Source organism: Xyrauchen texanus, chromosome 39 (genome assembly GCF_025860055.1).
Source record: "Xyrauchen texanus isolate HMW12.3.18 chromosome 39, RBS_HiC_50CHRs, whole genome shotgun sequence".
In the NCBI taxonomy this organism is placed as follows: domain Eukaryota; kingdom Metazoa; phylum Chordata; class Actinopteri; order Cypriniformes; family Catostomidae; genus Xyrauchen; species Xyrauchen texanus.
The window spans coordinates 7,940,359-7,956,560 of record NC_068314.1 but is presented as its reverse complement, the minus strand read 5'-3'; the positions used below and the strand labels follow the sequence as shown (position 1 = coordinate 7,956,560).

Here is a 16,202-nt window from a genome sequence, read left to right as displayed (position 1 = left end):
AGAAAATAAAAAGTGTGTCGAAATGGCCTAATGATTGATAAAACAGTGATACAACTAACATTCTGCTATTACTGACCTCTGGACTTGACAAATATTTCTAAACTTTACATTGAAGAACCAGCTTTTTACACAAGGTGCACATGGCTTCACCCTTAGAGACTCTAATAAAAGATGTCTAGATATGGATTCATATATATTATGAATATATTATATATATATATATATATATATATATATATATATATATATATATATATATATATATTATTATTATTATTATTTTTTATGTGCGTGCATTCCATGTCCACGGTTTACACATTTGCATTCATTAACACACATGACAAAAAGGATAAGGAAGAAACTAAAACATTCATAGAAAGGGTCAATCATCGCCATATTGGAATGTCAAGATCTTAGAAATCGAGCAAACATTTTTTTTTTTCTTTTAAAGAGAGTAACAGGCATTGTTTGTTTGAAGCCTTTGTAGGGTAGTCGTTCTCCTGCAATGCTTTTGTCTCCTAGAGTCTGGGTGTAGACATCTTTATTAGGACTGCAAAAATCTAAGTACTGTGGCTGTCTTACCTCTACACACTGTTTTGAGAATCGGGAGGGACACCTGAGAACAGATATGTAGTTTAAGGGAAGATATAATCGTCTGGAGAAACCCCAAACTGAACAGGAATTTGGTATTTTGGGAAATTGCAATTGCTTCATCAGCAACTATGGAATGACTCTGGAAGAGATATTCAGCCTCCATTGTTGGTTGGTTATGTGGATATCATCTGATAGATAGAAGTTTTCATTGATACGTCAAGGTTGGGTGAAACATCTGGAGGAAAGACGAAAAAAGACATTTACAAACATATTTAATCTGTACTCTGCCTAATCAAAGGCAAAATTGGCCAAACACTCAAATATCCAGGTATTTAGACAAACTTTGTGACATAATGTTAATTAGCACAGAACATTTTTTTTTATTTGTCCCTTTGTTTAATAAAAAGGAGCTTTGGTTGCAGTAAAGCACTTACATTGGAAGTACACTGTGGCAACAAACACTTAAATAAACACTCTTTTACAAGTATAGCTACAAGCTGAGGCATCATGCCCATTTAGACTGAGGGCGCACGTACCCCCTTAGATTTTTGAGGATTTCGAATGGATAATTTGCAATTCCAAATACGTATTTGCACTCTCAATAATTACATTAAATGATTATTGCATGTAAAAATAATGTCTGTGGCAGAAATCTGTCTGATTGATCACTCCCTGTTCCCTATATAGCGCATTGTGTGTCAATCACTATGTGAACAAGTTCTATATGTGGTTAAACTATTTTATGGAGAAATAACACTCATGGAGAAATACAAACCATTTTATTTAGTTAATTTTCTTAGTTTTATTTGCTATCACTTAAAATGAACATGGAATACGTTGTTTACAGGATTGCTTCATTTAGAGATAGGCTACATATTTTCACTCTCTCGTCAGCTGAGGCAGTTCTGTGCATCTATGCGTTTGTGCTGGCTGCTTTTGCACCATCTCTCATGCCGTGTATGGTAAATGCCTGCACAAAATAGGAGGCAAGACTGCAAAAATAGCTGACGTAAAACCCAAAGATATCCAATACACACTACACCTCATAAAATGTAATCAAATGCAACAAGTACTGATAGACATTTATTGACAAACAGCTGCAAGATTAAGTGTTTAATTTAAAAAAGTGAGTGTTACTGCTGACATTGGTTGACGTTGGTGTCTGGAAAAAATAGGTGCATGATGCCTCAGGCTATGCGATTTAAACATTGAACGAGTTTTAAAAAAAGAGTGTTCTAGTGTGATAGAATTACTTACTGACTTTTTGTGAGAAAAGTTATATCCAGTCTTTCAAAGTCATGACCATGTCATGCCAGTTAAACATGGAACATTTTGCATGATGCGTGCATGGATTTCTGAAACGGATTGTTTAGGCCTACATGGAGCAAACGTCACAGGAACTAGCCAGGATATAAACAGGAGTTCACCCACAAAGAAACGTAGTCCCACCTCCAAAAGGACCATTTAGACAACTTTACAGTTTACTTTAATTGGTAATGTGCTGTACTGTAAACATTTGTTTTTTAAATAAATATATGAATAAAGAATAAGTCAAATTTATTTTCTATAGTAATCTAAACTATGGCACAAATGCTTAACTTGTATTGAACCCGGAACATTCACTCATGCTGTATTATGATGGATTATATAACTACCCTTCTCAGACACTAGAGGGCAGAAGTGGTGGAATTTATTGGACCAGCAAAAGCTAATAGTACATGAATGAAACATACACAAATACCATAAAGATATGCACATAAAAAAGTTTTTCAAAATACTTTTGTATGGTCACTACAAATTTGAAGCAGCAGCAAATATCACAGGAAGAAAATGTGGGTAATGTTTGACTATAATGCATGGATTGACATTGTGCAAAATGGCTGAAATCCCATACACTATACACTACTCAGCATGAGAGCAGCAACTGTCAGGTAACAAATCAACTCAATGTTTTAGAGATGCAAAAAGAGCGTTTTACCTATTAGTTAGCGAATAGTGACTGGAAAGACACACCCACAACATTCAATGTGACTGCAATGGAAAACCATGATGATGTATGGAACAGGATTTGGATTGCATGGTAAGCCAAGAGTTGAATAGGATTAGCTGTGGTTTTAGGAGCCCAGAAACCTGTTTTATCCCAGATCCTTTCTCTGGATCTTCACATGCATCACACCCACTGACAGTCAGAGACCACAAAAGTTACCATGATACAATACAAAAGGCAGTTTAAGGAGGAGCAGAATGAATTAAGAGAACCGCATCACTCAATGTGGCGGCTGTAAGAAAAGAACTGTTTTCAGTGAAAATTGCCAATTACCAAAAGGTATTTCCTGGTCTCTTTGGCTTTGTTCGGAATGGAATACCCATACAAAAATTAAGAGTTCATGGTAAATTTGCTGCAAACTTGCAGCAAATTCGCAACTGATCAATTTCACATGCAAATGAGCTTTGATGCAATTTGTACATTGTTGCCAAATGTATGCTGCAGGTTTATCACTACCGGTGAACAAATGAAAACTTCGGACAAACATTTGCAGTGAATCACAAGCTCGTTTGCATTTGAAAATAATGAGTGGCAAATTAGTGACTAGTTTGCCAGAACTCTAGATTTTTTGTAAGGGCACTTCTGCATAATGTGCAGTAAACTGTACTGTATACTCGTTACTGTTTTGTTTTTATTTATTTAATTTAATTTTTTTTAGATAGTATGTGAAACAGTACATATTATGCAATGAAAAATGCTTCAAACAGCAGTATCCTACATTGTTGTTACATGACTTAACTTTGCATTTTGATCAAATGTTTTGTAATATAAATATATAATTATATAAAAATTACTACCGTAAATTATTGTCAGTTTGACCAAATAATGAGTCAAGAATTAGATATTTTAGATGAAATTACTTTCAGTCCATTCGTCACACTGGAAATGGAAGGTCAGGTCAAACACACTGCTTAGTGAGATACAGAGTCTGTACCAGAACCTTTGTTGTACACTGGACATTTCAGCAAATGTAGCAGATTATCTAGGTATTTCATGCATATAGAAATTTGCAGTCTCCACACTGCAAAAAATACAGCATACTAATACGGCTAATATGTTATTCCAAACAAAGCCAGTACTCACAAAGACAAAGATACATCATCAGCAGAAGATACTGTATAACTTTAATGAGATTTTAGTCAAGTCACTGTAAGGTTGCTCAATACAAAACTAATCATTGTACACCACCCTTTTATTTAATTACTATTTCATTTTCATTTCTTGTTTAATTTTTTGACATTACACTGTGCCACATGCTATCTCATGTGAGTCTTTATTAACGTGACTCATCTGAATATTTGTGGTGTAAAGATGAATGAGCTTTGGCCGGATACTAATGCTAATCCAAGCACACTGATCTGCCTGCTAATTATAGCTCACGTTGACTGACCTAATTTGCTCATGCTCAAGAGTGAAAGGTTAGATCCAACTGGCCTCAGATCAGGGTCAGCTAATCTGAGCTCTAACCTTCGACATAAATAAAGAGCAGGCAGTTCAGGACAGTTCCATTGGAATTTCCCTCAAGTACAGATAAAGAACCATTTGTAACTAAAATACTGACATTATAAGTGCAGACACACCTTCAAAACAAGACGAAGGGCCAAGCGCCCTTAAGGCATACTGTAAACTGCTCTTTACTGCAGTGCTACATTGCATGCATGGAGATGAACATTTTTACTATTTCGTCTTAGTAGCTGATGGAAATTGAGCTAACTTTACTCTGAGATGAGATCCTCCCTCAAATACTGCCACAATTTGCTTTCTCCCTTGCTAACAAAAAAAAAAAAAAAAAAATCTGGTTTGACTGTTTTAAGATGGTCATAGCTGATTTAAGGTGGTCTCCCAGGCTGACAAAGCTGGTCTTCAGCAGGTCTAGCTGGTTTCCTAGTTTTGTCAAGTTGGTGCTCAACTGGTCTAGCAGATCGGCCAGCTGGTCCTTCCAGCCTGATCAGATGAAAAGTGATCAGACTGGGAGACGAACTAAGACCAGTTGTTTTTATTCCGAATTTTCATAACCTTGCACGAACAGCTATATTATATCATGTACTGTTATAAATCTAGTTAGTGCTAATTTGTCACACATTTGTAAAAGCCAATTTGTCAGGGGTCTTGAATGCTGACATAGGCAGTCTGCTCCATCTGCTCCCTAAAGTTCTTCTCAAATTGACTGAGAACTGCCAACCCACAGTATCCAATGAGTCATCAGTCCTCTCTTAATACCAAAGTATGTATTATATATGCAAGAATCTAATTGAGGCATCAATTATACTGGTTTATCTCCCACAAAGACTATGCACAGATAACACAGTTACAAAGCTCATTGATCAATTCTGCTAATAGCAAACACAATGTAACAATATTAGAAAGACTTAAATAGCTGTCCTGGGGGTTTTCAACTTGTGTTGAGGTTTAAAATAAAGAGAATTGCAAAATCAAATACTCACCAGTGTCCTCAGGTGTATCCCGCCCTCAGCTAAAGATGTTAAAAGGCAGAAACAGATTTGTAGGTTTTTCCAGTTCGAACCATCTAAGTCACCACCAACCAACACCTGAAGAACATTTTTTACAGTAAACAGTTAAGCATATATCCATATTTTACAAGCTAACAGTGTCTTGGCTTCTCCAAAAAGACCATTCTGGTCAACTATCAACCATGTTTTGGTGGTGAACAGCATTGTTCTGCTGGTCCAGCAGCTATGTCAGCACCAAACTAGCACTAATTAGCAAAAACCAGCTTGGACCAGCATAGCAATTCATGCTGGTCGAAACGTGTCTTTTCGGCAGGGTAATGCACCAATTGGTTTCTCACCTTAGTGTCAGTAGATCACCAAAACGAAGTAAACTTCTTCCCGAGAGCAGATACAGCTGTATGAAACATTGGAAAGTGAAAGATGGAGGTTTAAAGACAATGTAAAATAATTTTGGTTTGAGGCAGCAGCAACCTAAAAGATCTGACCTCCGTATTACGAAAGAGTAACTAAATTACTCATAGAAACTAAAATTACAATCCAGCTCAGCCCTCCACCATTTTTGTACTTAACCCAGGATAGCCTTGGGGACTTTCCCTGAAATTACTGCACATAAAGCTTTTCTGGAATAGAAGCATCTGCTAAATAGCAATTAATTACTATCCTAAGCCAAGATACGTCACAGACCCTTAATAACATCTGTTTTTTATCTCTGTTGTCAAACTTTTTGCTTGCTTATGTTTCACAGTTCCATACCATCTCCTAATTTTCCAGCTTGTTCTGCTGCTCCTCCCTGCAGGATCTTTGTGAGAACATTCTCCCCTTCGGTGGGCTGCTGTGCAGCACTGCCTATGCCCCCTGGCCGGAGTGCTGCTTTTGACCCTGGAGAGAGAAAGTTCCCAGAGATTAACTGATGTGCTACAAAACTGTTCTGCATCCTTTAAATTCAAACTATATACTGTATAATTTATGAAATCAGTCTTTTACATAGGACCAACATTTCAGGTATGAATTCATTTGAAACTGCCTCATAGATTCAAACTATAAGTAAGGTTAAGCTAAATGGATGACTTATTATGCATTTAAGAACATTAATAATTACAATTATAATAAATAATTTTGACCTCACATTTGTAAGCAAAAAAGCATCTTGTTAATCCCAGACATAAGAATGGAAATGATGTTGAATGAGTACAGTAAATATTTATTTGTCAGTGATTTAATTACCCAAACAGTAAAGCATGAAGTTAACTAAATTTGTTTTCAGTGTTGCAGAAAACCTATATCAGGTGCTCAGTGTTAGCAGAGTTAGTTCCACTTACCGATTCCTGTGGCAGGAATTGGTGTTGTTTTTGCAGGCTGTGGTACAGCTTTTGACCCAATAGCAACTACAGGAGTTGGTGTGGGAGCAGGTACAGCTGTGTCAGGTTTTGCCTGTACAGCCAATTAATGAAAAATATTAAAATATGTTGTAAACCATTTCTCACGCCCTAAAAGTAACACTTCAAAGAATAAGATAAAGAACAACTTAAATGGCAATATAATTGCAATAAGAGATTAATGAAAATGTACCATAGTTGCAGCTGGCTGGGCAGTGGGAGGTCCTCCTGGCTGTTGTCTTGCCTGTGTTGGAGCCTGACCTGGCTTAGTTTGATGCTGAGTCAGACCTGCTCCTGTGCCAGCAGCTGTGGTTGTGGGCTGAGTCGCTCCCATCATGGTCACCGGCTGTTGCCCAGGTTGCTGTGGTTGTTGCTGCTGTGTTCGGGTTGTTTGCCCCAATTGTTGACCTTGCTGACCTGCCTCAGATGGCTGAGACCCTGTGGGTTTGCCAGTTGGTTGTTGTCGCTGCTGCTGTCCTTGCTGTGATGGTATATGCTGCTCTCCTAGACTCTGTTGCTGCCTGGAACCTGAAGAGGGCTCCTGCCTCCTGGATGAACCCGGTTGCCTCTGCCCCCGTTGTCCACTGGAGCCATGGTGGTGGCCTGATGGATCACGGGAGTAGTCTCCTGAGTCTCGGTGGCCAACAGATCGTGGATCTGCGGATCTTTTCTGTGAGGTTGATGAGCCAGCGCGGCTCTCGGCACGAGCGGAAGGATCTCTTGGATTTGACCGTGTAGAACGCGACAACCTGGGATCATCTGAGGAATGTCGGGAAGAGGAGTGTCTTCCTGAGCTACTACCATGTGGACGGTGTTCTCGAGATGAGGTGGATGAAGAATGTCGCTGATGACCATATTCGTCTTGAGGCCAGAGATCTTCATCAGGGGGCTCATCATAATCATGGTACGTGTGCTTACCATTGGTCCTCCGGCTAGAGGATGAATGACCTCCACTTCCATGGTGTCTAGAGCGATCTGATCGAGCTTCACGTGGTTTTTCAAACCAGTCTGTCTCCTCCTGACCCAAATGATAGGCTTTTTGGGAGATGAAGCAAAAAGTCAATATTTTATGCTGTTGCAAGTGCCAATAGCAAAGGACAAGATCTAAACATACTGAAGCCATGCAAGGAGCGGGGTTCCCAAATCTGAAAGATATCACCCGTAGAAGAGAAAGAAAAGGGAGCCAACGGACAAAAGACATGTACAGACACTTGAATCACATAATCTCAAACAGATAACAGAACACACATGCAGTCCATGCAAAAAAGTCATATATGGTTCCATGCATTGATTATAGCATTCACATAAAGTAGTCCAAACTTTTATTTCCCTCTGCATTCAAGGCAAGATCATTGGCATGCAGGCTTTTGATTGCCAAATGCATTTTAACAGGCAGTTTGTAATTCAGCACCAGTTACCTTCACTGTCTGACACAGCACAGTGCATGTCATCTGCAAGGTAAGGGTCATCCGGCTTATATACATGACTCTTAGGCATATCCCTCATATGGTGGTCCTGAACATCTGGTAAGGAATGGCTGGAGCCATACTGATTTCGTACATCATGAGGATCTGGCACAGAGCCACGACCAATTCCCATGGGCTTTCCGACGGGGCTGAGAGGGCTCTCTTCCTCTGAGTTCTGTGTACGCATGGAAGGACGACCACTACGACTATGGGCGCCCCTCTGTGAACGCTCCATGGCGTCCCTTTCATAAGACTTACTTCGGTAGCCACCTGAGTCTCTGGAGGAAATCTTATCCATTCCATAACCTGTGGACCTTGATCGTCCAGAGCCATAGAGACGTTCATCCTCTTCCAATGCCTCTTTTGACCCATAGTACTTCTGCTGATCATAGCTCTTCTTCAGGCCTGTCCTAGTCACCACTGTGCAGCTACCACCTGTTGATGTTGTCATGGTATAGGAGGCTAGATCAGACTCTACATCTCTAGCTTCTTCAATTGGGGAGAACTTGGAGATCTTTTGCTCCATGCCTTGCTTCCTATGCTTACTACGCTTGGTTGAAACAGCAGGAGCCAAATTTTTGGAGGAGTGCTTCTGGTTGCCCATTCCCCCACTGTTGCGAGAAGGATGCTTATAGTCATCATAGTAATATCCAGACCCACCACTCACAATTGTATTTGGATGTCCATGGCTGTCAACTGTGCCCTGATAGGGGCTTGTATTTCTTCCATATACATTCTCTGACCCATCCCCATAGGTCGGTCCACGTGGGCCATTCTCGCTTCCATAACCTACTCGCGACATGTCAGAGGACCCCATGTTTTCCTTTGTCAGTTCACTGATATCATCAATCATTACATAATTTCTGGGGATATTCTGCTCTAGATTTGTGGCATAGACAGCATCTGTTACATACCCTGATGATGGACTTGGGATTCGTTCATTCATGGGTTGGTCAGGGGGGCGATACTGACAATAAGCATTGTTCAATGGTGAGGAATAGGCACAGGTGAATCCAGTTTCTTGTGCTGATGTTGCTATTGGAATGGAAGGATTACTGATCACTTCATAGTTTGTGGGTAGCTTCTGTTCTAGATCCGCAAGCGAGGTTTGCCTTGGCCTTTGGTGGACAGAAAGCATGTCAGCTTGGGACTGGAAGGACATGCTCTGGCCAGGATAAGGTAGGCTTTGGCCTGGTAAAGGGGCAGTGATTGGTTGGTAACCCTGGTGACTGTGCTGCTGCAAACCAAGATCAGACTCATAAGGAGACTGACTGTAGCTATGAGTCTGGTATGGCCCCTGGTTTTGGTAAGATGAGGGTTGAGGAGGATGAGGCTGGAATGTTCCAGGCTGGGGCTGTGAGGAGGTTGGGTACTGTGATGGTTGAAACCCAATCTGCTGATAGGGTGCAGTGGGTGGTTGTGTGGGTGTGGGCTGGGTCTGTGGATATTTATATGGAACATATGCTGAAGTAGGAGGATACTGAGATGCATTTAAATCAGATGTAAACTGGTTGAGAGGAGCTGTCCCAGGGCATGACAATAGTCCATTCTCTTCATAGGTGCCTAATGCAACTCCACCTATTCGCAAATTATTCAGCTCACTATCCGACATGTAGTCACGGGCATCTCCCATGCATCGCAAGTACACCAACTCTTGCCTCTCTCTTTCTTTAACCCTGGTTTCCTTGCGATGGGTTATGCCCAGTTCCAAGCAACGTAACTTGGCATCAATCTCCTTCTCCTCCTCCTCCAACTCTGCCTGCTGTTTACGTAATTTGGTGGACTCTTGTTCCACAGCTTTCAGTTCACTCAGCAAGCCTGCCTTCATGGCACCCTGTGCAGGACGTGGCAAAACTCTCTGGGATGATCCAAGTGAGCTGTATATATGGGGCATTGCTGGAGTTACAATCGGTACAGGAGTCTCATCTGGAGGGGGGCTGGGGAGAGTTCTCTTCACCTTTCTCATCATTGCATTCTGTTGTTGCAAGGCTGACATCTAGAGAGCAGAGATGTGAGAGATTCTTTAATATGACTATATAAATGCAACCAGAAACAATTGAGACTACAGCTTTGTCCCGCATATATAGAAATGTGAAGTTATTGTATTACTAGCAATATATAATCTTCTCCAACTGTAAAGTAAGTAAACTGCATGCTCCCAAATGTCTAAGAGGAATGTAGAAAAATTTACAATGATTTGCTCTGACACTTGCTTTATGCATTTTGCATTAAATGGCCTTACTACAGATTTAAAACAATATTACAGAATTTATCTTTGGAAAGCCTGGGGCTCGTAAAGCAGGATCCCTGTTGCCTTGAGGGCTTGTGTTTTTATTGTTATTGTTGTATGTATTTATTTAATTAATTAAAATATTTAGTTTGTTAATGAGGTAAGTATATTAAACATGGTATTTTAATACATCATGGAAACATGTAATTAACAAGAATACAATAAAATATTATATATATATATATATATATATATATATATATATATATACACTCACCTAAAGGATTATTAGGAACACCTGTTCAATTTCTCATTAATGCAATTATCTAATCAACCAATCACATGGCAGTTGTTTCAATGCATTTAGGGGTATGGTCCTGGTCAAGACAATCTCCTGAACTCCAAACTGAATGTCAGAATGGGAAAGAAAGGTGATTTAAGCAATCTTGAGCATGGCATGGTTGTTGGTGCCAGACGGGCCGGTCTGAGTATTTCACAATCTGCTCAGTTACTGGGATTTTCACGCACAACCATTTCTAGGGTTTACAAAGAATGGTGTGAAAAGGGAAAAACATCCAGTATGCGGCAGTCCTGTCGGCGAAAATGCCTTGTTGATGCTAGAGGTCAGAGGAGAATGGGCTGACTGATTCAAGCTGATAGAAGAGCAACTTTGGATGAAATAAACACTCGTTACAACCGAGGTATGCAGCAAAGCATTTGTGAAGCCACAACACACACAACCTTGAGGCGGATGGGCTACAACAGCAGAAGACCCCACCGGGTACCACTCATCTCCACTACAAATGGGAAAAAGAGGCTACAATTTGCAAGAGCTCACCAAAATTGGACAGTTGAAGACTGGAAAAATGTTGCCTGGTCTGATGAGTCTTGATTTCTGTTGAGACATTCAGATGGTAGAGTCAGAATTTGGCGTAAACAGAATGAGAACATGGATCCATCGTGCCTTGTTACCACTGTGCAGGCTGGTGGTGGTGGTGTAATGGGGTGGGGGATGTTTTCTTGGCACACTTTAGGCCCCTTAGTGCCAATTGGGCATCGTTTAAATGCCACGGCCTACCTGAGCATTGTTTCTGACCATGTCCATCCCTTTATGGCCACCATGTACCCATCCTCTGATGGCTACTTCCAGCAGGATAATGCACCATGTCACAAAGCTCGAATCATTTCAAATTGGTTTCTTGAACATGACAATGAGTTCACTGTACTAAAAGTGAAAAGTTGGCTTATACACGGCCTGAGTGTGATAAGCCAATGAAATGGCATCTACTACCCACAGGGAAAGCCTCTGTTTTGAGACAGCGTTTCCTTTCCGCTGTCCCCCAAAGCATACAAAGAGCTGCTCAGAGTGTCTAAAGCTCTGCGTGCGGTCCAAATAGGTACGCAAAGCGCGTACCAGACACAGCAACGACGGGGCTGGGTCTGCTTTTCCCGGGGCAGCGCTTGCAGGTTCACTACCTGGTCTCTAAAGGGAGTGGTAGGAACCTTGGGCACGTAGCCCGGTCGCAGTCTTAGGATCACATGAGTGTCTGCCGGACCGAACTCCAGGCAAGTGTCGCTAACAGAGAACGCTTGCAGGTCCCCGACCCTCTTGATGGAGGCGAACGCGATCAGCAGGGCAGTCTTAAGAGAGAGGGCCCTGAGTCCAACCGATTCTAGCGGCTCGAAGGGAGGTCTCTGGAGGCCCATGAGGACTACCGAGAGGTCCCAGGAGGGGAACAGGAACCTGATAATTAAGTCGTGCTTACCAAGGGACTTGCCGTCTACTGCGTCGTGGTGGGCCGCGATAGCAGCAACATACACCTTCAAGGTGGACGGGGACAGCCTCCCCTCCAACCTCTCCTGTAGGAATAGGAGCACTGACCTAACTGCGCACCTCTGTGGGTGTTCAGCCCGGGAAGAACACCAATTTGCGAACAAGCGCCACTTCAGGGCATAGAGCTGCCTGGTGGAAGGGGCTCTGGCTTGGTTAATCATGTCTACAACAGTAGGTGGTAGGGCAGCTAGATCTTCCACGTCCCGTCCAGGGACCAGACGAGGAGTTTCCAGAGGTCTGGATGCAGATGCCAGAGCGTGCCCTGCCCCTGAGAAAGAAGGTCCTTCCTCAGGGGAATTCGCCAGGGAGGGGCTGTTGTGAAGAGTACGAGGTCCGAGAACCAGGCCCGGGTGGGCCAGTATGGAGCCACTAGTGTGACTTGCTCCTCGTCCTCCCTGACCTTGCACAGCACCTGTGCAAGAAGGCTCACTGGGGGAAATGCGTACTTGTGCAGCCCCGTGGGCCAGCTGTGTGCCAGCGCGTCTGCCCTGAGGGAAGCCTCTGTCTGGCCATACCAGTGTGGGCAGTGGGAGGTCTCTCGGGAGGTAAGCAGGTCTACTTGGTCCTTGCCGAATAGTTCCCAGATCAGCTAGACCGACTGGGGGTGAAGCCTCCACTCTCCACTGGGCAAGCGTTGTCGTGACAGCGCGTCCGCTACCACATTGAGTTTGCCGGGGATGTGAGTGGCACGCAGCGACCTGAGTCGCTTCTGGCTCCAAAGGAGGAGACGACGGGCGAGTCGTGACATGTAGTGGGAGCGTACGCCGCCTTGGCGATTTATGTACGCTAACGCAGTGGTGCTGTCTGACCTGATTAGGACATGTTTGTCTCGAATTAAGGGGAGGAACTGTCGCAGGGCAAAGAAAACAGTCAACAACTCTAGGCAATTGATATGCCAGCGCATCAGGGGCCCCTCTGCATGCCCATTGCAAACTGTGCCCCAACCTGATTTGGAGGCATCGGTAGTGACCAGGACATGTCGGGACACCTGCTGCAGGGGCACTCCTGCCCGTAGAAAGGGACCGTTGTGCCTGGCTTGAACTTTGCGAGGCATTTCAGCACAGACTGTGCATGCTCGTTGATGAGACGTGCGGACATTGAGACTGAGTCTAACTCCATGCCAAGAAAGGAGATTTCTCGGTTGACCTGAAGCCCCAAACGGCTGAGGTGTTTGAGCACCTGGTCTCTGTGAGCGCATAGTAACTCGGGAGTGGGCCAGTATGAGCCAGTCGTCGAAGTAGTTGAGTATGCGGATGCCGGCTTCTCGGAGCAGGGCAAGAGCTGCCTCTACGACTTTCGTGAAGACGCAAGGGGGAAGAGACATGCCGAAGGGGAGGACTTTGTACTGAAATGCCTGGCTGTCGAACGCGAACCGTAGGAAGGGTCGGTGTCGCGGCAGAATTGAGACGTGGAAGTACGCGTCCTTCAGGTCTACCGCTGCGAACCAATCTAGGTGCCGGACGCATGTTAAGATACACTTTTGCGCTAACATTTTGAACGGGAGTTTGAGCAGTGCTCGGTTGAAAACTCGCAGGTCCAAGATTGGTCGTAAGCCACCGCCTTTCTTGGGTACAATGAAGTAAGGGCTGTAGAAACCCTTCTTCATTTCGGTTGGAGGGACAGGATCGATCGCGTCTTTGAGTAGAAGAGTAGCAATCTCCGCATGCAGGGATTGGGCATGTTCGCCGTGCACTGCGGTAAAGCAGACGCCCGCGAAGTGGGGGCGGGGGCCTGGCAAACTGAATTGTGTAACCGAGTCGGATGGTCCGGGCCAGCCACCGTGACGGGTTGGGAAGTGAAAGCCACGCATCCAATCTCCGTGCTAGGGGCACCAAGGGGACGAGTATTTTCGACGTACCTGGCGGGCGGAGCAGCTAATGTGCCGTCGGGAGGCGATGGTGCGTCCCGAGGCTTTGGTGCTGAGAAAAGACTTGAAGCACTTACCTCGCTCCGCGCACCCGGCAGGGGGCGGGTTAGTGACTGAGGAGGAGGTCTTATGGTGGCGTCCTCTGGACTCGTCAGTACCGGCCGGCCGGGGGTTGCGTCCAGCATTCCGGGACTGTTGAGATCTGGGGGCAGAGTGCCATGAGAACGGCATTTGTGGGCCAGATGACCCAGAGGCAAAGGAAATAGCTCTTTTATTGAGAATTTGGGTACCGCTGCCCTGGTTAAGGGGAGCGGCAAATGAAATGCATTCAAAACAAAATTCTCCTCCCGGCCCTCCACCGGGGGACGGAGCGGTCTTACCATCTCCGGAGCTAACGTCTTGGGCTCTGGGTTGTCCATCTCAGGAGCGCCTGGGAGCCTTCCGGGTCCTCGAGGGGGTCCGTGAGACGGGGGCCTGAGAGCTGGGCCCAGGTTGAGGCGGAGCAGCCTGTTGTTTCTTCGAAGGGGGGCGCCCTCAGCAAGCAGACGGGGCATGGCCCAAGGCGGCAGGTTTGCGGCGGGGCAGGATCTGAGAGATCGCCTCCGTCTGTTTTTTCACCGCGGAGAACTGCTGGGTAACATCCTCAATGGTGTCACCGAAGAGGCCGAACTCGGAGACTGGGGCATCGAGAAAGCGAGTCTTGTCCGTCTCATGCATCTCGACCAAGTTAAGCCACAGGTGTCATTCCTGGACCACGAGGGTTGCCATTGCCTGCCCGAGTGACTGCGCCTTCGTGGCTCTGAGGGCGAGGTCGGTCACTGAGAGCAGTTCCTGCAGCACGTCAGGATCAGGGCTACCCACGTGCAATTCTTTGAGCGCCTTGGCCTGGTGGACTTGCAGGAGGGCCATGGCGTGCAGGGCGGAAGTGGCCTGTCTGACGGCGCTGTAGGCCTTTGCTGTCAGCGAGGATGTATCCTACAGGCTTTGGAGGGGAGTACAGGGCGACCCCGCCAGGTGGTAGGGTTTCCGGGGCATAGGTGAAGCGCAACAGCCCTATCCACCGGGGGAATCGCTGTGTATCCGTGGACCGCTCAGCCGTCGAGGGTAGCGAGAGCGGATGAGCGAGTGGCTTTGTGATGAGAGGTGAAAGGTGCTCTCCACAGCGACGTCAGCTCATCATGCACCTCCGGGAAAAACGGGACGGGGGGGGCATGGCCGTGAGCGGCGTCCAGACCCCAGGAACCAGTCATCCAACCGCGATGGCTGTGGGGAGGACGGAAGGTTCCAGTCCGGAGGGCGGGGCCGGGTAGTGATCCTACACACCCGGGCCAGTATTACGCTAATCAAGCCTCCCGAGAGGGATAAAGGTTGACTGCAGAGGATTGTGCGGGAGAGAGAGATCGTTAACGGGCATGTCCGTCATGTGTGTGTGTTTGTCTTTTGTTTTATATTTAAAATATTATTTATATTATCAAGCCGGTTCTCGCCTCCTCCTTTCCATTGACTCCCTCTACACTGGTGCCCTGCCACAGTGACCAAAACGAGAGACAGATATTTTAAGTATTTGTAAATATTTTGATATTTAAAATTTACATTTTAATTTCACTCATAAGTCTTTAAAGTAGATTCAGCATTTTTGTTTTGTGGTTTTTACTGGATTTTACTTTAAAACTAAATGTTTTCTAATAATTATACATTGGGATTCACTAGTGCTTCTTCGCACCACAGTGAAGAGTTTTAAACTCTTTTATAATTTAATGCAAATCTTTACATTACAAACTATAATATCAGAGTAGCAATTTTAGTTAAATTTACAGTAGTTGTGTTGAAAGTGTTCATTTGCCCCATTAAGAACAATATCCATTTATTATTAAATTGTGACATAATTAGTATGCTTTATAAGATGACCCCCAATTTATGAGGGGCAATTTCCCTTTAAGTCTTGAGGTTTGAAAGAATATTCAGACATTACAATACACCTAGGTATAGTTTTTTTCAGATAACAATTATAAATGTACAGCCATTAAAAGAAAATTGATGTTAGTTTTCTAAGTAGCAATCATACATAACTGTAATGACTCGTTGCACTGAATATTTTTGCTCTAAAAAGAGAATTAGTTATTACACAAAGTATTTGTGTTAATAGATTACATGAAATATACAGCAAATATATTTGTACATAGAAATTGGACTTCTGCATACCTATTGTAGAGTTATGGAGAATCCATTACGAAATTTAGTTGAAAACACATTGGACGAATAAAAATAGTCTCCTTTTAACTTGTATGCAGGTCTCTGAATGCATTTGATAGTTTTC

The 16,202-nt window shown here is 44.0% G+C and overlaps 1 protein-coding gene across 1 annotated transcript in view; it reads right to left on the bottom strand.

Annotated features, from left to right (window-relative positions):
• Positions 1–296: 296 nt before the first annotated feature.
• The window catches only part of LOC127632455 (protein bassoon-like), a 154,315-nt gene continuing 138,409 nt past the window's right edge, over positions 297–16,202 (bottom strand). Inside the window, exons 5-11 of the mRNA XM_052111035.1 lie at positions 7,907–9,950; positions 6,682–7,523; positions 6,432–6,543; positions 5,866–5,991; positions 5,451–5,506; positions 5,086–5,190; positions 297–829 (exon numbers count right to left, since the gene is read on the bottom strand). Of these exons, the coding sequence (XP_051966995.1) occupies positions 5,466–5,506; positions 5,866–5,991; positions 6,432–6,543; positions 6,682–7,523; positions 7,907–9,950 (3,165 nt within the window). The 3' untranslated portion in view covers positions 297–829; positions 5,086–5,190; positions 5,451–5,465. The remainder of the gene's footprint in view (positions 830–5,085; positions 5,191–5,450; positions 5,507–5,865; positions 5,992–6,431; positions 6,544–6,681; positions 7,524–7,906; positions 9,951–16,202) is intronic.